Here is a 21,258-nt window from a genome sequence, read left to right as displayed (position 1 = left end):
TCTCCTTTCATCTTCTCCCCCAGTTTTTAGTTATCCTACCTGGAGGCAACTTTTAAAAAATTGATATTTTTATATTCTTTCAGAGCTATTTTATACACATACAACTACAAATGTCCAAGAAGTTAGATTGAAAGCAGATTTTAAGGTACCAGGAATTAACCTAGTACGGGAGGACATGGAGACGAGAAGCCATGTCTTCTGGATTCTGAGCTCTCACGTGCTCCTCAGCACTTGGGCCTCTGAGTATTTCTGTGGCTCCTACAGATGAAGTGTTTGGTTCCCACGCTTCTCCAGCCTTTTGTTGTGGATTCTTTCTCAGTTACTTAACCTAAATTTCCACTTTAAAGAGATGGATGCAAGTCAAACAATAAAGCAGGCTTTAATCTTTTTCTACGTTATCATTATGGTATTTATTTCAGGGAGCTTCTGATAATTGGAGGTGTTGCAGCGCGGGATCAGCTCTCTGTTTTGGATAATGGGGTAAGTTGTACTTTTAATTTTTAAGAGGTTACATTATGAGTTGTCATTTTGGTGGTGTAGTTCTGTTATGATTCAAGAAAAATCAAGTGAGGCTGAAATTAGAACAAGATCAAAAACAAAATTTGTTCAGAAACATGTTGCAAGTATGTCTTGTCTTTTCCTAGGAGTATACAGCACAGTATTTTCTTCCAAACCCCTCATGCAAAATACAGCATACGTGACTTTTTTTTTTTTTTTTTTTTTTTGGTTTGTCTTTTGAGCACTTGAGGATTTTCTTCTTGCTTTCTCATGAATTTCAGAGTCCTTTCTTTTGGTGATAATGGAAAAAGAAGAAACTAGAGTTAATAGAAATGGAAGGGTGCTCAGTGGCTGAGATGGGATGGCTCAGTGGGTTAAGCATCTGCCTTTGGCTCAGGTCATGATCTCGGGGTCCTGGGATCAAGTCCCACATTAGGCTCCCTGCTCAGCATCTCTGCTTCTCTCTCTCTCTCTCTCTGTCTCTTTTCTCTGTCTCTTTTCTCTCTCCGTCTCTCTCAGGAATAAATAAATCTTAAAAAAAAAAGAAGACTAGAACTGGAAATCAAGTGGATTGCAGAGAATATAGATGTTTTGGCAATGACCCAAATGAAGGATGAAGAATGATCAACTGGTTTAGGAAGAGGGAGAGGAGTTTAGGTAAAAGGACATCTTACAGAGGCTGTGCAGGCTTGCAGTTACAGAGGACAAAGATAGGACCATGATCCTCATTATTGGGGAAGGAGGTTGGGATATTTTTAACTGTGCCCATCAATTCTGTGAAGCTAGATATAGATAGGAGTTCATAAAATATTTCATATGTATGAAATAACTTGCCTCTTTCAAATTTCTCTTTCATTTCCTTTCCTAAATATTTTATCATTTAATCTAAACCACCTGATACTGAGTCATGGTGAGGAAATACGTCCACTTCCTCCAGTTCCATTGGTGCCCCTGTCAAACCAAATTTTATGCCACATGGTTTAAATTGACCTGGTGTAACATATTAAAAGTAAGGAATCCTATTACCGTACTTGTTAATACTATTTTGAGATAGTAATATTGCTTTGATATGTTCTCATTTGCTGTGCTGTATTTTTTAGTGGTTGTAAGAGATTTAATGTCCATTCCCATTTTTGGCTCCTCCAACCCAAATCCATTTTCCTCGTAAGTTATTAAGTTTCTTAACTCCTCTATTTTCCAGCTGTGGAGCTCTTAGGGAATTCTATATGTTTTGTCAGTCATATCTAAAATGTGGTACTGGCTAAATCCAATGGCAAATTAAAGGCAGTGTTATTTTGTGGCTTTCTTGACAGGATTCAGTTCCATTCTACTTAGGGGATCTAAGATATTCTTTGCCTCTGTATTCTCTCCTACGATTTCCTGTCATCCTCTGGCTCAGCTTTAGTCCTGTGTTGTGTCTTATTTGGGGCTAGAAGTCACTTTGGAATGAGAGAGTAGAACTATGTAATTCTTAAAAGTTGCTCAGTTATGCAACATGTGCAATTGAGGCCCAGAGGAGTACTTGGTGCTGTTATATAGGTTATATAAATACTTCTCTTTTGCTTTTTCAATTTATCGTTTGTTGTTGTTTTTTAAACATGAGAGACCTAGTGTGTATATTTCATGTAAAGTGAGTTTTCAGGCTGACTTCAGTTGCTGAAATTGAGAACAGAAGAAACTCACATGTGAGTTGAAATCCTATAGTAAAGAGATGTTACAGAACCAGAATGGTATTTTGTTCATTGCATTTACAGCACCTATCACAGTGCTTGCATATAGCTGGTTCTTAATACATTAAACAGGCCTTATCTTCTTATTTTTAGGCATATTTTGAAGTGAGACTTGCTTATTAGTTATCAGTACAAATGAAAGTCCCTTCAGAAAAGTCTTATTTTTTATGGTAATTTAAATGCCTCATGTTGGCATGAAAAAGCATTCAAATGCTTTTTCAGGGGCTGAGATATTGAAGTAATGATTAAACAGTGATAAATTTGTTAGGAGAAAGTTATGTTTGTAGTCTACAATGGAAAAAACAATTAATAGAAGTGGGTTTTCAGGCTGATTAATAGAGTAGAAGTTTCTTTTAGAATTGCCTACCTTAACGGATGATTTTACATAATATCTTATTTGTGCTCACACACATCCATATATACACTTTAAAAATAATTTATTGGCTACTCTCTGAAAATGGACCAAGCACGGCTAAATGCTTACATATACTTTATTCAGTTATAGTCGGCCTCTGATGTACTACTCTCCTCCATTTTTTTTTTTTTTTTTTTTAAGATTTTATTTATTTGTTCATGAAAGACACAGAGAGAGGCAGAGACACAGGCAGAGGGAGAAGCAGGCTCCATGCAGGTAGCCTGATGTGGGACTTGTTCCCGGGTTTCCAGAATCACGCCCTGGGCTGAAGGCGGCGCTAAACCGCTGAGCCACCTGGGCTGCCCTCTCTCCTCCATTTTTACAGATTAGGAGGAGGGCTTATATTAAATATTAAGTCACTTCCTTAAGATCTTATAACTCCTAGGTAGACCTTACTTCAGAGCCCATATTCCTGATCACTATACCCATGAGTGTGAGTGGAAAATGTTGTTCATTGTTTGTACTGGTGTGAGGTTCATTATTCTCTTCCCTTTGTTTATGTTTGAGAATTTTTATGATAAAAAGTTAAATAATACTTGTTCTTAAGTCAGACCTTTTCTCATTTTTGGACTTTGAGTTTGAAATGCCAGTTTGGGTACTTATGAGCTGTGTCATTTAAGTTCTTGTGATTTTAGTATTCTAAATTTCAATTTCCTCATTTAAAAATAGGAATAATAAGGGCACCTGGGTGGCTCAGTTAGTTAAGCATCCAACTCTTGATCTCAGCTCAGGTCTTGATCTCAGGGTCATGTGCTCAGACCCGGAGTTAAGCTCCATGCTGGCCATGGAGTCTACTTAAAAAAAAAAAAAAAAAAAAGGGAATAATAATAATAGTAGTGTTTTCTTTGGCGGTCATGAGATGATATAGTACTTGTAAAACATTAGCACGGTGCCTGTTCATTATAAGCACTTGACAAGTAGTAATTACTGTGTTCTGAGGTAGTCAGATCATCATCATTATCAACTATATTTATCAAGCACCTGGCACACTAGGCATCAAGTGCTTTACGTATCTCATCTCTCAGTTGTCATGGCCATCTTGCAAAACCGAAGGTGTCACCGGTTTCAAAAAAGAAAGTTGAAACTCGAAGAGATGAAGTAGGTTGAGATTATGTAGCTGGGTAATGATGGAGCAGGGATTTGAATCCTGGTTTGATTTCGGAGTTCCCATATATTCATTCACTCAGAAAATACAAATTTTATATATTAGACTATATGTAACAGTTAAGATTGTCAAAATCAGTTACCAAAATCATCACATTAATTCCAAATCAAAGTTTGCTAATAGGGCATTATTAGCAAACTCCTGAGAATTTAGAGCTGACCATGACTACTTCAGTATGCGTGTTTTCACTGTAAGTAGACCACTATTGTTTGCTGTTTTATGGTGATCATAACAGTGCTTCAGTTTTCATTAGGTGCTTCTTTTGATATTTTTCAGGTAGATATAGTCGTTGGCACTCCAGGAAGACTAGACGATTTAGTGTCAACTGGAAAGCTGAATTTATCCCAAGTTAGATTCCTGGTCCTGGATGAAGCTGTATGTTGAAATATAGTCATGCTTTAAAAAAAAAAAAAAAAAAAAAAAAGTTTGCTTATGCTTTTGGAGATAAGAATTTAGTCATGATCCCAATACCTAGAAATAATCGTTATTACCAGTGTGGTATATTTTCATCCATTCTTTATATAAATGCTATCATACGTGGTAAATCAAGGTGTGTGGAATCTAGGAAATCTTTTTTTTTAATAAAGTATCATAAGTATTTCATGTCCTTATTTGTAAATAATTTTTAAAGGCTGTCTGGTGCTCTATTATATGGATACTTCATGGTTTATTTAACCACTCTCCTTACTAGATACATAGATCTGTTTTTTACTCCCAAGTAGCTATCTTTGTTGATACATAGATTGTTTTATACATTACAGTTATTTCTTCATGTCATAGTTGTAACATTGTGAACTCTAGGGACATGAATGTCTTGGAGGCCCTTGAGACATACTTCCAAAGTATTTTCAAGATGAGGTGATTTTTTTTTTTAGCACTGAGGATTTTTGTTTTCATTTTTTCATATTAAAATCATATGTTTAAGATTGATATGTTAAGAATCATATGTTAAGAATATGTGGTAGGAGCTGTTACCTCTTGTATTCATATTAATATTTAATATTTCATATTAAAATCATATGTTTAAGAATGATATGTTACGAATCATATGTTAAGAATATGTGGTAGGAGCTGTTACCTCTTATATTCATTCTAGAATACTGGGGTATAGTTCTTGGGTTGATTATTGTCAGCTTTTTCATATTTTAGTCACATGTAGTTTAAAGTTGAATTTATAACTTTATCTGATAGAAAATAATCATTTTGAGAACATGGGAAGATATATGCTTATGAATTTGTTTACAGTATCTTTCTATATTTGATTTACCAAAGAAAGATACAGATATTGATTAAAAAATTTACGCTTTTCTTTGCTTCTCATTCAGGATGGGCTTCTTTCTCAAGGTTACTCTGATTTTATAAATAGGATTCACAATCAGATTCCTCAGATTACGTCTGATGGGAAAAGACTTCAGGTATGAAATGACAGATGCAGCTTAAAATACATGTAGACAATTGTTATGTGTTACTGCTTAGTTCATTTTGTTTTATATTTTTAGTGTCTTCTAAATAACTGCTGTATAGAACATTTTCTTTATTACCTGACTAAATAGTACACACAAAGAAATGATCTTAAAAGCTGCTCGTAGAAATGAAAGAGAAGGGAACTTGAGGAAATTAAGTGTCACAGAAGATAATAAGTTAAAAATTCCTCGTTATTTTTTTTCTACAGAGCATTTAGAGTTTATATTCCAGGCTGCTTCCTGTTTGAGAAGGCAATATCTTGAGCAGTTGAAAAAGTTGTTTCTTTTGTAATTAGCTCTAAAAACATTACTCTTATTTTTCTCACCCTTCTTTCCTAGGAAGAATTTGAGAAATAGAGGAGGCTTTAAGGGGAGAGAAGGGAGTAAATAGTAACTTAAGATTTTAGATCTTCAGAAACCTTTTCATTCTTTGTAGGACCTCGTGCAATTTGTGGCATGGTTTCTGTGGCAGTGAGGGGACCATAGTTCAGAGAGATTAGCTAGCCCAGAGTCATTTTGACTCTTCTGTTTGTTCTATGCTGGATTGATCATTTTGCTGCTTGAAATTGCGTGGTGGCTTCCTCTGATCAGTTACCTTTCTTCCTCTTGGTGACAATGACTTCTTCTGGCGTTCTTTTTGTCCTCGTTACTGGAGGGATGGCCCTGTGTGAATTACACCAAAACTCCGAGGAATACACCACTCTCGGACAGGAGGAAGGAGAGGGCTGTCACCCCGCCAGGGGTCGTTCAGAGGGTTTCGAAGTAGAAGTAGAAGCAGCCGTGGCTAGCACCTGGCTCTAACATTAGATACCTGGATGCCCTGGGGCCTTTTAGCCTCTGAACGATCCAGGAGTATTGCTTACGTAGAAATAGCATACTTTGGGCCCCATATTAGTATTCATATGCTACCATATTTTATTATTGTATAATAAAAATTCATCTAAATTTTTTCCTCCCTTAGGTGATTGTTTGCTCTGCTACATTACATTCTTTTGATGTGAAGAAGCTGTCTGAAAAGATAATGCATTTTCCCACATGGGTTGATTTAAAAGGAGAAGACTCTGTTCCGGACACTGTACACCATGTTGTTGTCCCTGTGAATCCCAAAGCTGACAGACTTTGGGAAAGGCTTGGGAAAAACCACATTAGAGTGAGTACTATACACCATTAACCATTTGTGAAGAATAAAACTTTCATAAATTAAGCCTTGGGCTCCTAGTGATACAGCCAGTATCAAGAAACGAAAAGTCCAACACATTGACCGGAGAAGTTTAGGCATTGAGAATGCAGAATAAGTGATGGGCTTTTATTTTTTTCCCTGTAAGAGTTACTTTTATAATCATGTTCCTCAATGTAATTTTTATAAATGAATAGGATTATGTGTATATATAGATCTAATTTCGGATATAGTGATTGCTATTTTTAATAATAATTTATTAAAATGTTAAAATGTCCTCTTGTGGTTCCTTATTTTCCTAAAAATCAATTTCTTATGTCCATCTGGTTTTTTCCCCCCACTGTTCTTAGGTTTACCTTTAAGAAATGAGGATATGTTAAATATTGTAAATACGCAATATTGTAAAAGCCAACTTTGCATTTTTATTATTACATTTAAAATTGATTAGCCGTAGACCCACAGTTAATAAAGGAGTTTTCTGAATCTGAAGAGTGGTTTTACCCACATACTCTGAATATTATGTCTGAAATGCAGTCTAGAGTTAGGTACAGTTTTCCCTTTAAAAAAAGTGATACTTGTTTGGAATCCTTAGCCACTTGCTACACCTTTTTTATCCTTTTCTTTTGATAGACTGATGATGTACATGCAAAAGATAACACAAGGCCTGGTGCTAATAGTCCGGGTAAGTTGAATGAATGAATGAATAAGTGAATGAATGAATGGTGTTAAAAGATTCTGAAGACGAATTGGTTTGTCTTATTGAATTTATGCCGTCTTATTCTCATGAAGTGACCTACAAAATTAGAACAGGAAATCTGAAAACAAAAGCAACAAAAATATAAGGAAATGGGGGAAATGGCTGATATCTGTCAACTTAGAACAATATTAGTCACTGAATTTCAGACATTAGTTTCTTGGCAGCTAAGTCACAAATATTTTGGAGTTCTTATTGGTCATGGGATATCAGTAAATTTCTCTGGCAACAGATTTTATATTGGCCCTGAATTCCAGGAGAAATGTCACAAGGGAAAATGTCTTTAGCTTACAATTTTTTGAAAGATACAGGAGTTATCTTGAAATAGTTTATTCTTTTTGTGTGTGGTAAAATATACCTAACACAAGATTTCCCATTTTAACCATTTTCAAGTGGATCAAGTTCAGTGCCATAAAGTACATTCCTACTTTGCATTCATTGCCACCATCTGTCTCCAGGACTTTTTCATCCTCCTAAACTGAATATCATTAAGTCGTTAAATTTTTATCATTTTTTTAAAAAGCCTAACATTTAATTCAGTGAAGATACTTCTGTGCAGATTGGAGACCGTTTCAGGTGCATAATCTTTTAAGATCTATGAAGGTACATCGTATTGCAAGGATAGTGCTTGCGGAACCTAGAGTAGACCTCAGAGCCATTAGGACGCATGTTTGATGTTAGATGTCTCAGGTGGATCATTTGCTTCATGGTTGGATTCATTGGTAGGTTTATGACAAGTATCTGAGAGGTGAATTTTCTGAAATCTTGAATAAATAGAGTCCCTTTGAATTCAATTTTTTTAAAGATTTATTTATTCATGAGAGACACAGGCTGAGAGAGGCAGAGACATAGGCAGAGGGAGAAGCAGGCTCCTTGCAGGGAGCCCGATGTGGGGCTTGATCCCGGATCCCAGGATCACGAACTGAGCCGAAGGCAGGTGCCCAACTGCTGAGCCACCCAGGCGTCCCTTTTTGAATTCAATTTTATGTGCACTTCCACATGTATAAAGTATATGCTCCACTAGCCTTAACTGTTGGAGAAGTGCAGACACTGATGGCTCAAAATGATGGGTCTTCCCACTTTCGAGAATGCATTTTGTAAAATAAAAATTCATTTATTTTTTTCTTATAAATGTTTGCTTAGTTTATATAGTGATTAGGTATGACTACAGAGACTTTAGAAATACAATGGGTTCCAAAATTAAAATTTTGCATTTTAATTTGGTAACTGTAGCATAGCTTCCCACTGAATCATAGACATGGGGTGTGATGGCTAAGAAATGACTTAGTTTGACATACAGTTTTTAAACCATAGGGAAGTATGAACTTTCAGGTATTAGATTGATTTAAAAAGTACATTAATTATTTTTGAAAGAGGTTAAAATAATTGAGTAAGCATTTATTGAGCAGTTAGGGAAGTTAATGCAAGGCAAGAATATGATTAGTTGTCCACAAGAGGTAAGAACGGAGTTTTGTTGTAGGTACGAAGTTCTGTTTACTTGTGTGTTTACATGTCTGTTTTCCCTCATAAGAGGTATGGTTATAGTTATTTTGGTGCCCCGAAAACTGGCATAAATGTACATTAACAAATAGGAATAAATGAGTGAATGGATACTCTCACCATTTCATCCTATCTTAATATTACTTATTTTTATCTATAATACTTGAGTCAGTTTTTTAACTGAGTTAAGCATTAAGTCTATAACTGTAATTATGTGTGTTTATAATAATTTTAGATTGAAATTCTTTTTTTCGTTTTTGTTGTGTTACTGTGGTATTCAAGAGATGTGGTCTGAAGCTATTAAAATCCTGAAGGGGGAGTATGCTGTCCGGGCAATCAAGGAACACAAGATGGATCAAGCAATTATTTTCTGTAGAACCAAAATTGACTGTGATAACTTGGAGCAATATTTTATGCAACAAGGAGGAGGTAATGTTTCCTCACTTGAGATAAATTGTGTTTATTTCCTCATTTAATAGATTATTAGTCTCATGTTGATGCAGTCTAAAATGCATGCACAGAATTTAAAGCAGTGATGGTGCAAGTAGCTGTGCTTATCCAGTACTTTTTCATATGATAAGCCCTAGGAACACAGGGCTTTCCACACAGGTAGAGTTTCATTACAGTGTTCTGAGGCCCTGCTATCATTTGGAAGAAGGGCAATGTTATTGATTAATGTTAAAATTTCAAGTATAATCATTAAATAATAGAATGTATATCTTCTAAACCAATAAATGAGAAAAAAATCTTCTAAAAGACTAAGAAAGAAGAAAAATGAGAAAAAGCAGAATTAAAAAAAAACCAGAATGGTTAGAAATTACAGAGTAAGATGGCTGGTGGAAAAATCTGAATAAATGAGTATACACTACAGTATGTATCAGTGGATAAAGTCCTCTGTTAAGAGACCTAGATGGTTAAAGTGGATAAAAACTACCTAGATGCTCTTTACAAGAGACATACTTAAAACCTGAGGACATGGAAAGATCAAAAGGGGCTGAAAAAATATATGTATCAGCTAAACCGCTAATCAAAAGAAAGTCTAGCTATGTTAACAAGAGATGCAGTAGAATTTAAGACAAAAATATTAACTAGAAATGAAGAACATCATTATGTAATAAAATACTTAACCTACAATGAATATATGATGAGTCTAATGTTATGCTCCTTATAACATGAAACATAAACCAACATGAAGAAAACCTCAACATGCTCAGTCATTAGGGAAATGCAAAATCATAGTGTAATACCACTGTACACTCATTTTTAATGGCTAGGTTTAAAAAAAAGTTTTGGCGAGGATATAGAGCAACTGGAGCACTCAAAACACTATTGCTGTACAGCCATGTTGGTAAAAGGTCTTACATTTTAAAATTTAACATTGCTGTCTTATGGCTTAGTAATTCAACTTCTAAAGATAAGTAAAATTTACAGAAGATAAGTAAAATTTATACACGATATATTGATAAAAGCTATGGGCAAGGTTGGTCACAACAGCTTTATTTATAATAGCCCCAAACTGAAGATACACTGGGTGGTCAGTAGGGGAATGGCTTAAACCATATGTGAAATAGTTATGGACTGCTGGTGGACCCAGCAGCAATGGGTGAATCACAGACAGCTTGCAGAATGAAAGCTTTCTCACACAAGCATATATACTGTATGGTTCCATTTATGTGAGGTTCTAGACGTGTCAGAATTGATCTAGAATGGAAAAAAAAAACACACACACACACAATGGTGATTTCCCCCAGTAGAATGGGAGTAGGGTTATCTGGGAGAGGACATGAGGTACTTTGTGGGGTGACATTTATATTCTCTATCTTGATAGGGCTTTGGGCTACAAAGGTGCATGCATTTGTCAAAAGTCAGCAGACATACACTTAAAATTTGTCCGTTTCCTTGTATGTAACTTTCACCTCGAAGGAAAACAATAAAACCTAAACAAATACCTGCATTCTAGTTAATGAGATGCATGCTGAACTGTGTACAGATATTTGCAATTTACATTGAAATGCATCAGAAATATAAAAATGAATTGATAGAAGGCTAGATAGGCAGTAAAGCAAATATAGTAAATGTTAATGATATAATCTAGGAGGTGAAAATACAGCTATTCACTTTTAGAATTCTTTCATTGTTGCTGTGTTTGAAAATATAATAAATGTAAAAATATATAAAGGAAAAATTGACAGATGTACAAGGTTAACAGAGAAGTCCTGCTTTCATAATGGGAAGGAGTCATCTAACCTATCTCTTTATAACTGATTTACAACAAGGAGCCAGAACTTGAAATGTTTAAGAAGCTTGAACTAATAGTCATATAAAGAACAGGTTATATTGTTCATTATAGTGAACAGCTTAGTACTCTTTTTTTTTTTTTTTTTTTTTGAGTCATGGCAAGCATACTTGCTTGGCGAGTATTTTAGTTATAGTGATTGTTTTGTAATAAATAATTCTTCCTGCCCATGTTGGTTTTGAATGGAGGATTTGATTATTTGGTTAGAAATGCCAGCAGTAATATTCCTTAGTTCCTTTTATCATCCTTCCCTAAATATTCTGAATACCTTTGTCTAAAAATCAAGTTTCCCAAACTGTTACTAAAACCAAAATAGCACAATATATATACCAGAACTTCAGAGCTTTAATAGAGGGAAATAAAGGATCCCTCTCTATACACAACTCAGCTGGGGAGTAGAAGTGTGTATGTGTGATAACTTTCCTAAACCACTTGAATTTAGAATGTAGTAAGGGCTAATCTGTAGGCCTCTAGAAATTCTGATTACCTATTATTTCTCCTCTGCATAATTAATTCTGTGTTAGTCATTTTGGGTGGATAGATTGCATGACCTATTTTTCCTTGAATTCTGAAGTATCTGTTACTTAACCTAAAATTTACTATGGAGAGTAGTCAGCATAATTGTTACTAAGCTGTTTAGAACATCCTGAGGAGGGTAGGCTTGTGGACGTGACCTTTAGTAAGGCATGAACTTGATAATACCTATATTGGTTCCTCCAGGACTGTTCTCTCTTGTCTTTTTGGTTCTTCACTTTACGTGGGATAGGAGAGGTTGCTGGTATACACACGTTTTCCTTTTAGTAACACATCCTAATTGGCATATTGTTCTGTCTACTTCTGTAGATCAGGAAAAGTGACTTAAAAACGTCCTTCAAAGCAAATCAGTTTTAATGCTCCTGGAATTTATTTTAATGGCATTTTCCCTATGACAGAAATTGTGTTAACCACGGTTTATGGCAAATTGGGGTATAGATTTCTGTGTAATTCTGTGGCACCATTGTAGTCTGAATGCCATTGGTTTTTTGTTTTTTGGGGTTTTTTTGCTATTGGTGTTTTGACATAATCTTAGGTGTAATGTTTTTCCAAAGTTAACTGCTCAATGTGCTTTTCACTAGGACCTGATAAAAAAGGACACCAGTTCTCATGTGTTTGTCTTCATGGGGACAGAAAGCCTCATGAGAGGAAGCAAAACTTGGAAAGATTTAAGGTACTGCTGTTTAGTTGACTACATTTCCTTAATACTTAAGAGGGAAATTGTTGCCAATTTTAACCAGTTCCAGTTAATATTATTATTATTTTATGAGATTTTATTAATTAGAGAAAGAGTGAGGGAAAGCACAGCAGAGAGGAGAGGGAGAAGAAGGCTCCCCACCGAGCAGGGACCCCAACACAGGGCTTGATCTCAGGACCCTGGGATCATGACCTGAGCTGAAGGCAGACGCTTAACCGACTGAGCCACCCAGGCACCCCTGTTCCAATTAATATTATTAAAGCAATTTTTGTCCTAGACACTTCAAAAGACTTTTACCCTGCTGGTATTTCCTTGCCGTGACAGGGCTTAGTCATCTTTTAGCAGTCAAGTGGTAAATTATATGTTCTCTGCATGACACTACTGTGATAAGAATTTTCAGCTTAAGGAAGTTTCAGTTAAATTCTTTCGGTATTTATTTTTAGGAGAAGCATCATGGGATAGTTAAACTGTATCTGTGAGTCTTTTTTTCTTTTTGATCAGTCTTAGTAATGCCCACAGAGAAGTTAATTTGTAGATTAACTTAAGGCAGGTTTCAAGAATATGGTTTTGTGGAATTAAAAATACTTGTAATTGTTTAAGGCGCACTGTCCCAGTTACATGCTGGCAGCCTGTGAACAGGTTGTTTAGCACTTGGTGCAGGTGGGTAGGGCCTGAGCCACTTAGAACATGAGGTCAGTAGCCTCCCCCCACAGCATTCTCACCGTTTACCTGTATTTTGATCCCCCCAGTGGAGAGTACAAATAGCATTTTCTCTCAGACCCATTGATTGCATGAATAAAAGATGGGAAGTATTGAGTTTAGGAACTTTGGATTATGCTTCCATGCTGAGCAAAATGTGGATCTTGAAGCATGTTGCATGGTCGCATTTTAGTGTGTGTGTCCACCCTTCCCGACCCAGGGTCTTATGCTGGACCACAGGTCAACATGCCCTTCCCCACCCCATCTCTAACTTTGCTGTGCCTTGAGGCACAAATGATATCTAAAGGCTAATTTCTATTTCCTTGGTGAGAGCACTGGGGGCCCACTCTTTTCCCTTCTCTTAGGATTTATCTATTGTCACAAAAAGTGTAACCTCAGGGTAAAATACCTAGTATTCTGAATTTATTTTAATACAGGGCTAAAGATAATGCTTATATTTTAACATTCTGTTCTATTTTATCTTTCTTTTTTTTAAATTTTATCTTTTGAATTAACCAGTCAGGATTTCTAAAGATATAGCCAAATTATAGCAGTTTAATATCTTTGGTTTGAGAAAAAAGAAAATAAAAAATGAATCCAATTATTGATTCTATTCACCTTAAATATCTTGTTTCAGTAGATCATAACTTAAAAATTTAAGACTTCGTCAAATGAATTATGAATATCTGACCTCTAATCTGATAATGACCTATTATTAGATGTCTCATTTAGTGGAATGGTGGTATTTGTATTTATTTTTTAGTATATGTACTCATAATTTCCTCTCTCTCTGTTCTCTTTAGAAAGGAGATGTGAGATTCTTGATTTGCACCGATGTAGCTGCCAGAGGAATTGATATCCATGGTGTTCCTTATGGTAAAGAGAAAGTTTTTAGAACTGCAATTTAAATTTTATGGAATTCAAAGTAAACACTTTAATGTATTTAAGATATTTAGAAAATATCTAATATGGTTGAAAATTTTAGAAACTAATGGCAGTTGGTAATAATTGTTTTTATTTGCAGTTATAAATGTCACCTTGCCTGACGAAAAGCAAAACTACGTACATCGAATTGGCAGAGTAGGAAGAGCTGAAAGGTACTGCTTATAATTCTTTTTTTCTTTTTATGCTTCTGTGCTTCAGGAATAAAGTCTAATAAAGACTTTAAAAATCTTTCAGGATGGGTCTGGCCATTTCCCTGGTGGCAACAGAGAAAGAAAAGGTAATCTTTTCAGTGCCGTGTTAATTCACTGTTTGTGTTGTCATTTCAATGTTGGAAGTAAAAGCAGTTTGATTTTTCCATATACATTGTATTTAGTTGCGTATGGAATATAAGTGAACTTTTTTAATGGCATCTTCTTTTCAATATTCTTGAATGGACCAGTGGTAGAATGAAATTTAGAAAGGAAAAATGTGAAATGTAATTTTCACTAATACCTTTAATATACTCATTTCACCGAAAACTATTTAGGCCCTCTCTGACATCATCCCACAGAAGAGATGGGAGAGGGTGGTAACTTATTATTTTACAGTATAATTTTATATAACCTTATAGAACAGTTGCAAAAATAAGGAACTTCCACAAACTCATTGTCCAAAGTACCTGTTCATTTTGTCTTTTGCTTTATTATAGAAAGCATTTGGACTTTATTTTTTGATAAAAATCTTGATATAGCATTTTCCAGTATTTATCTTTGTTTTTATCTGAGAATTCTTTTCTGGATTTGACATGCATTTTAGGAAAACTTTGGGATTATTCTCAGAAAGAACTCTTTCAGAAGACAAGACCTAGTTAATGAGCTCCTGAATGGTGATAGTAATTGGATGACATACCATACTGCAATCTATTTTTCTGGTTCCTTGAGGAGATAAACTATTTTTAAAAAACTATTAAGAGAATAAAGAAATATAGCATATTTCAGTCTCCATGCATGTTAATTATTTTTTACATCTTTCATGTAGGTGTGGTACCATGTATGTAGCAGCCGTGGAAAAGGATGTTATAACACAAGACTCAAGGAAGATGGTGGTTGTACCATATGGTACAATGAGATGCAGGTAAGATTCCTAAAAAAGATAGTAAAATTGGCAAAAATAGACCACATTTACTTATAAAAGTAATACCTCAGCTTTTATCTCTTTGTCAGCTGTAAGGAAGAGTAATTAATTGTAGTGTTAGTTATAGTTTGTAAATTGTAACTTGTGAGCTTATCTTTTCAGAAATCTATCTTCCATTTATACTAAGTATTACAGTCTTTCTGGTTTTGATGCTATTAAAATGCAACTCTGTCAAATGAAATTTTTATTTGAAAATGCTTTTTATATTTCCTTTCCCTTCATAGTTGCTGTCTGAGATCGAAGAGCATCTGAATTGCACCATTTCTCAGGTTGAACCAGATATAAAAGTACCAGTGGATGAATTTGATGGGAAAGTTACCTATGGTCAGAAAAGGGCCATTGGCGGTAAGCTTTAAATTACTTTTATTTCTATTCTAAATGTGAATGTGTCCTTCTTGGGCTTCAGTGTGTAGAAGAGAGTAATTTCATTTCATCATGGTGTCTATTTTTAGCTTATTAATCATTTCCTCCTTATTACTCTCATAGCACTTTATCCATACCTGTCTTACAGCAGTTTCTAGTTGTGTGATTTGTATGCAAATGAAGGACAGCAGCTTAGCTGTTTCTCTTGAGGTATTAATGTCACAAAGAGTAGTTGAACATTTACAGAATTATTAGGAAACAAGAGTATAATGACAATTTGGAACAAAGAATTGAAAACTTTTGATTTAATACAAGTGGTAACCCAGCATAAAATTTCCTTTGCCTGGAATGCCCTTAGCTCATTCCTGAAATTTTTTAAGATTCAGGCTACTGAGCTAGTGGTTTCCAAACCCAAAAAAAAGGAGAGGGGGAGGGATTGCTAGGGGCCCTGGGACACTATTAGTGAGGCCTGATCACTCATTTATATGGATTTAACATCTTTAAAACTCACTTGTGGAGATGACTTGCCCAGTAGTACATTTTTATTGCTAGAAGCAATGTATAAACGGATGTAATTGAGCCAAAGTATTGCTGACAAGTTATTTCAAGCATGTCATTTATATTACTTTATAATTTGTGTGTGTGATGCAGGTGGAAACTATAAAGGCCATGTGGATATTTTGGCACCTACGGTTCAAGAGTTGGCTGCCCTTGAAAAGGAGGCGCAGACATCTTTCCTGCATCTTGGCTACCTTCCTAACCAGCTGTTCAGAACCTTCTGATTTTAACATACACTGAATAAGATTTGAATAATAAAATTCTGTAGTCTTAAAACTCTAAAACAGTTGTACTGCTTCCAAGCAGCAGTATTTATAGTAACATAAGCTATTAATGCTAACTCTTGCATGTCAAGAAACATTAATCTTAGGAATTCTTCATAAAATGGCAACCTAATGAGAATAATAAATTTGATGACTATATTTTTATGAAGATTTGTGTCTTATTTTTAAAGTTATTTGATAGTTTTCTTTTTCAAGAAAACTAGAGGTTTACCAAGTAAAGTTTATAGGTATGTTAATTTTGTGGAGGACCTGCATGGAACCACCAGTGATTATCTTGAGTAGAATTTATCATAGGAAGTGGTCCCAAGTAGAGATGTTTTTGAGATGGTTATAGTTGCTTAGGTGTAGGCTGAAGCTGGAGGAGACTCATGATGGGAAAGAAAATTGGGTGATCCCAGGACAGAAGGGCAGCTTAGTTAGTTTTAGGGGGCCTTGAGTTTTTTTAGAGAGATAGAAAAGGTTCTGTGTCTAGGGATTGAGGGCTAGTGTATGATGGTGATAGCAAAGATGTATTTGGAAGGTTCATCTTTTTTGTTTTAAATATTTTATTTATTTATTCATGAGAGACAGAGAGAGAGGGAGAGACAGAGAGACAGAGACACAGGCAGAGGGAGAATCAGGCTCCATGCAGGGAGCCTGATGTGGGACTGGATCCCAGAACCCAGGATCACGCCCTGGGCCAAAGGCAGATGCTCAACCACTGAGCCACCCAGGCATCCCCTGTTTATCTTCTTTTTAAGACCTTTTCTTTCCAGAGGATAGTTACTTAAAAGATAAAACTATTATGCTGTTCCTCTACGTTTTAAAATTAAACCCAGTTCTTTGGAATATATTTTCTCTGTCCTTTTTACCTAAAATACCAGGAGGAAAAGAGAAAATTTAGATAAAATTGAATTGTTCTTTTGTGCCTTTCGACTCTTAGTTAATAAGGTATTATTCCTGTGCTAGGATTCCTTAAGAACAGAGGCTGTTATAAATTCTCGTGTGATGGTTTCCAAACCTGTTAGCACTGAAATATTTTCTTTAAACAAAATCTTAAGTGAAACTCACTGTAGACATTAGCAGTGGGAAAACCGTTGCCTAGTATTTTGAGTCATAGTTTGTGTGAAATGATGAGAATACCGTTCTCTCACATTTAGACCACGTTGCTTGGAGCTGTCCTAGAACCACCCCAGCTGATCTGGGAGCGATGACAGCTCTCTGCAGTGTCCACGCACATTAATCACTGCTTTAGAAAGGGATTTTTAACTGATAAACAGCAAGGAGAAGACTGAGATCTGGACCATTTAAATACTGGAGCTAGGGGAGGTCTGATCTTGTTCGTGTCCTCCTTTTATAGATGCAGAAGTGCAGTGTGGAGGAATTTATGCCAACGGGGCCTTGTTCGGAGAAGTGGAGCTGGAACTTGGGTACCCTAGTCTCAGCTTTGACCCTTTGTCTTCTGTTGGAAGATGATCCTCAGGTCCAAATGGGTAGGCCAGGGAGGAATGGAGACTGAAAGTCGTTATTGGGCTTTTCCTCTGCAGATTACTGTCCAACTGCATTTGACTTGGGCAACAGAGTCTCTAAAAGGAGAAGATGTGTGTGACCAGGCCAGCAGAGGGCTTGCCTGGAGACCTGGCTGGCCCTTTTCTTTCTACTCACATCACCAGAAATCCTTGCCTTTACTCTAAGTCCCTGCTTCCAGATACCCATTCCTTCAGGTGTCTGGATTAATGGTAAGAATATAAAGGTCTGCTTTAAAGAGGTGGTCACTGAGTCATGAGGGATGCTAATGGCTCCCCTCCTTCCTTTTAGGAACAGAACCTCCTGACTTGTAATCGATACTGGATTGCCTAGCTGGAGACTGGCTTTCCCAGGTCTGGTTAGCGGGGGACACGTTGCAGTGATGCATACAACTTCTTGGTCACGCCCTCTACCTGCTCATTTTCTCCTCTCTCGAGCTGGAACTCAGAGATGGTGTTAGTGAGCCAGTGTCCTACTCAGGGAATGGCAGTGGGACCAGACAAGGAAGACCTTGTAGGGGAGGTGCCACACCTATGGCTGTGTCTTCTCCGAGCCACCATATGGTTAGGTCTACCTCAGCTAATACAGGGCGCCGGGGGTACGGGAAAGTCCAGAAAATGTTCAATATTAATCATCACCTGTGAGTCTGACTCTTAGCTTCAGCCTTTACAACGTAAGGGTTTGCAAGTCCTCACACACCCTGTGCCTGTAGTTCTTCTGTAGTCTCCCTGCTACACAGGAATACAAAGCCTCGCCCCACCTTCAGATATCCTAGACCCGGCCTGGGGCTTACGGCTCTGGGCACATACCTCCTCATCTAGTCTTTTATTCTGTTCTCTTGGAAGCTATCTTCAGGCTTTCATTGGTAGAGTTATACTTTCCTAGTGACTGGTTTTGTGTTTGGGGCTTTTTCTTTTTTATATTTCAAATATTAATAAACTCAAGTGAGCTTCTCTGACTCTGTTTATGGATGCACCATGTGAAAGAGAACCGAGTCTCAAGGACTCCAACCAGTGGCATTAGTTAATAAGATCGCTGAAACCTCGCTTACCTCATTAGCACATATTTTTCCTATTATAAACAGAAACAGAAATGGAAATTTCAGGTTAGAACAGTGTCCACCCCTCTATCTTTTTCTCACTTTCAGAGGAAATCACATTTTGGCTCATTTTTTTTCCTGTGACATTTTTGGTGTACAGTTTAGGTCCTACTGTATATACAATTTTGTATTTTCATTTGCCAAAGTATTTTCCTTGTTGTAAATACTTCAGTGACGGCGTAATCTGTGATGTGCTGTGAATTACATGATTGATCCATTCTTGCTGCTTTGAGCACTGAGGAGGTTGAGGAGGTGTGAACTCGAGTGTGAATCCAGTCCTGACCCAGGTGAGCCAGATCCAGCTCAGCTCTTTAGCCTGAGATTTAGTTTCTTTGCTTATGGAAATGGTGAGAGTAATTTTCATCATTCAGGATTCTATTAAGCATTCAGTGAAGTCCAGGGGATAAAAAGTGCTTGTACCATATTTTATAGTATTTATACTGTTTATTGCTGTGCACATTTTTTATTTCTTTTGGGTTGCTTGCCCCTGGATTCCTAGTAACTGCATTGTTGAATGAAGTTGTTATGAACATTTTTCAGGGTCGTTACCAGATCACTTTCTGCAAGGGTTGTACTGGTTGACATGCACACTAACGAGGAAGAAGTCTGTGTAATTTATTTTACAAACAAATGATACTTTTTGCGTTTAAAGTTTGTTTTCAAGGGGTCCCTGGGTGGCTCAGCGGTTTAGCGCCTGCCTTTGGCCCAGGGCGGGATCCTGGAGTCCGGGGATCGAGTCCCGCGTCGGGCTCCCGGCATGGAGCCTGCTTCTCCCTCTGCCTGTGTCTCTGCCTCTCTCTCTCTCTATGTCTATCATAAATAAATAAATCTTAAAAAAAAAAATCCTAAAAAATAAAGTTTGTTTACATACTGGCTTTTGGTATGGTGTGTGAATTGGTGCTGGTGGGGAGAGGTCACCTAACTCTTACACGTGGCTTCTTTGCACAGACACCTTACCCCACCCTCACCCCACCCCCACCTCACCACCATCATTGTTCCACAATGTTCAGCTTGTAAATAAGGCACAAAACTTTTTTTTCTTTTTTCCTTTATTAAAAATTTTTTTTTTATTAAGGTAGAAGTGTGTATGGCAGAGACTGAGAATAGCCTAGATTTTTTTTTTTTAATATTGGTTTCCAGTCAGTTCTAAATGGGCAAAACCATTTAGTCACTTTTTTTTTATTTTATTCTTCTGACTTAAGAGGAAACTATGCACTTTACTGTAGTCTGAATGAGATATGTAAAACATGAGAACTGTGTAGGTGAATATAAAATGAGATCTGGGGGTAGGTTCACTTATATATTGATTTTATTATTTTCCTATAGATGCTGACACCTACCAGGGATTTTTCCAAGTGACCTTATTTGGGGGGAAAAAGGAATATTTGTTAGAAGGGAAAAAATGTAGTGGAACAGGAAGGAAAGGGAGGGATATTATTTGGCTAGTCTAAAGTCATTGATAGAGGATTCCTTTGGAGGGAGGAGTGGAAGGGGAATTTTTGCTGTTGTTTTCCGTTCTGTTGCTTTAAATAATTACCTTGCATTTAAAATCATCTAAAGCTCTGGTTTTCCTGACAGATCCCACTCTTACTGGTCAACAGTATTGAGGGGAATTTGAAAGAAACTGGAGACAGGCCTGGATCTGACCCCAGCAGCAATCACTGACTTCTCGTTAGCTAATCATGTGCGATCAGTAGGTCTCTGGTTGGGGTATTGGCATTGTAACACATTCTTCAGAAGACGGCGCAGATGCACTTTGAACCATAGATCAAGGAACACTGTCCACCGAAATGGCTCTTAGGGCTCTAATTCTCACTGCAATCTTTGACCCTAATCACCTAGGCAAGGTGATTCAAAAGGATAGCTGAGAGAGAGGCTTGCTGTACTAGAATCATCTGTGGTTCAGTGCAGCTCTGCTGCCTTTATACCAAAAATGATTCTTTGTTTCCTTTCCTTAGTTTGGTGGTCTGCACATTGAGATCACCCCGGGAGCCTTATTTAATTTTTTTATTATTTTAAAGATTTTATTTATTCATGGGAGACACACAGAGGCAGAGACATAAGCAGGGGGTGAAGCAGGCTCCCTATGGGGAGCCCAATGCAGGACTTATCCCAGGACCCCAGGATCACACCCTGAGCCGAAGGTAGATGCTCAACCGCTGAGCCACCCAGGTGCCCCCACCCCAGGAGCTTTAAAAGAAAATGATAATATCTGTACTTCACCTCAGAGACTCTTGATTCTGTTGTGGAGTGAGCCCTGGGTGAGTAATGCTAAGATGCTGCTGGGATTGAGAGCTACTACTTTAAACGGAGCCTGACTCTAGATGGTTCTTTATTCTATTCCAAATCAGTGTGTGCCCCCTGCACATGCCCAAACTAATACATGTCTTAAGATTAAATAG

General features: G+C 36.8%; 1 protein-coding gene across 1 annotated transcript in view; it reads left to right on the top strand.

The window, feature by feature from the left end:
* The window catches only part of DDX1 (DEAD-box helicase 1), a 35,266-nt gene extending 18,877 nt beyond the window's left edge, over nucleotides 1–16,389 (top strand). The window contains exons 14-26 of the mRNA XM_041756710.1: nucleotides 420–480; nucleotides 4,085–4,183; nucleotides 5,134–5,223; nucleotides 6,233–6,421; nucleotides 7,079–7,130; nucleotides 8,985–9,131; nucleotides 12,114–12,205; nucleotides 13,732–13,804; nucleotides 13,953–14,025; nucleotides 14,108–14,150; nucleotides 14,891–14,986; nucleotides 15,271–15,391; nucleotides 16,061–16,389. Of these exons, the coding sequence (XP_041612644.1) occupies nucleotides 420–480; nucleotides 4,085–4,183; nucleotides 5,134–5,223; nucleotides 6,233–6,421; nucleotides 7,079–7,130; nucleotides 8,985–9,131; nucleotides 12,114–12,205; nucleotides 13,732–13,804; nucleotides 13,953–14,025; nucleotides 14,108–14,150; nucleotides 14,891–14,986; nucleotides 15,271–15,391; nucleotides 16,061–16,191 (1,267 nt within the window). The 3' untranslated portion in view covers nucleotides 16,192–16,389. The remainder of the gene's footprint in view (nucleotides 1–419; nucleotides 481–4,084; nucleotides 4,184–5,133; nucleotides 5,224–6,232; nucleotides 6,422–7,078; nucleotides 7,131–8,984; nucleotides 9,132–12,113; nucleotides 12,206–13,731; nucleotides 13,805–13,952; nucleotides 14,026–14,107; nucleotides 14,151–14,890; nucleotides 14,987–15,270; nucleotides 15,392–16,060) is intronic.
* Nucleotides 16,390–21,258: the final 4,869 nt, after the last annotated feature.

The sequence above is a fragment of the Vulpes lagopus genome, chromosome 5, assembly GCF_018345385.1.
Source record: "Vulpes lagopus strain Blue_001 chromosome 5, ASM1834538v1, whole genome shotgun sequence".
Taxonomy (NCBI): domain Eukaryota; kingdom Metazoa; phylum Chordata; class Mammalia; order Carnivora; family Canidae; genus Vulpes; species Vulpes lagopus.
Note: the sequence above shows the minus strand (reverse complement) of the source record. Positions and strands in the feature narration are given on the sequence as shown.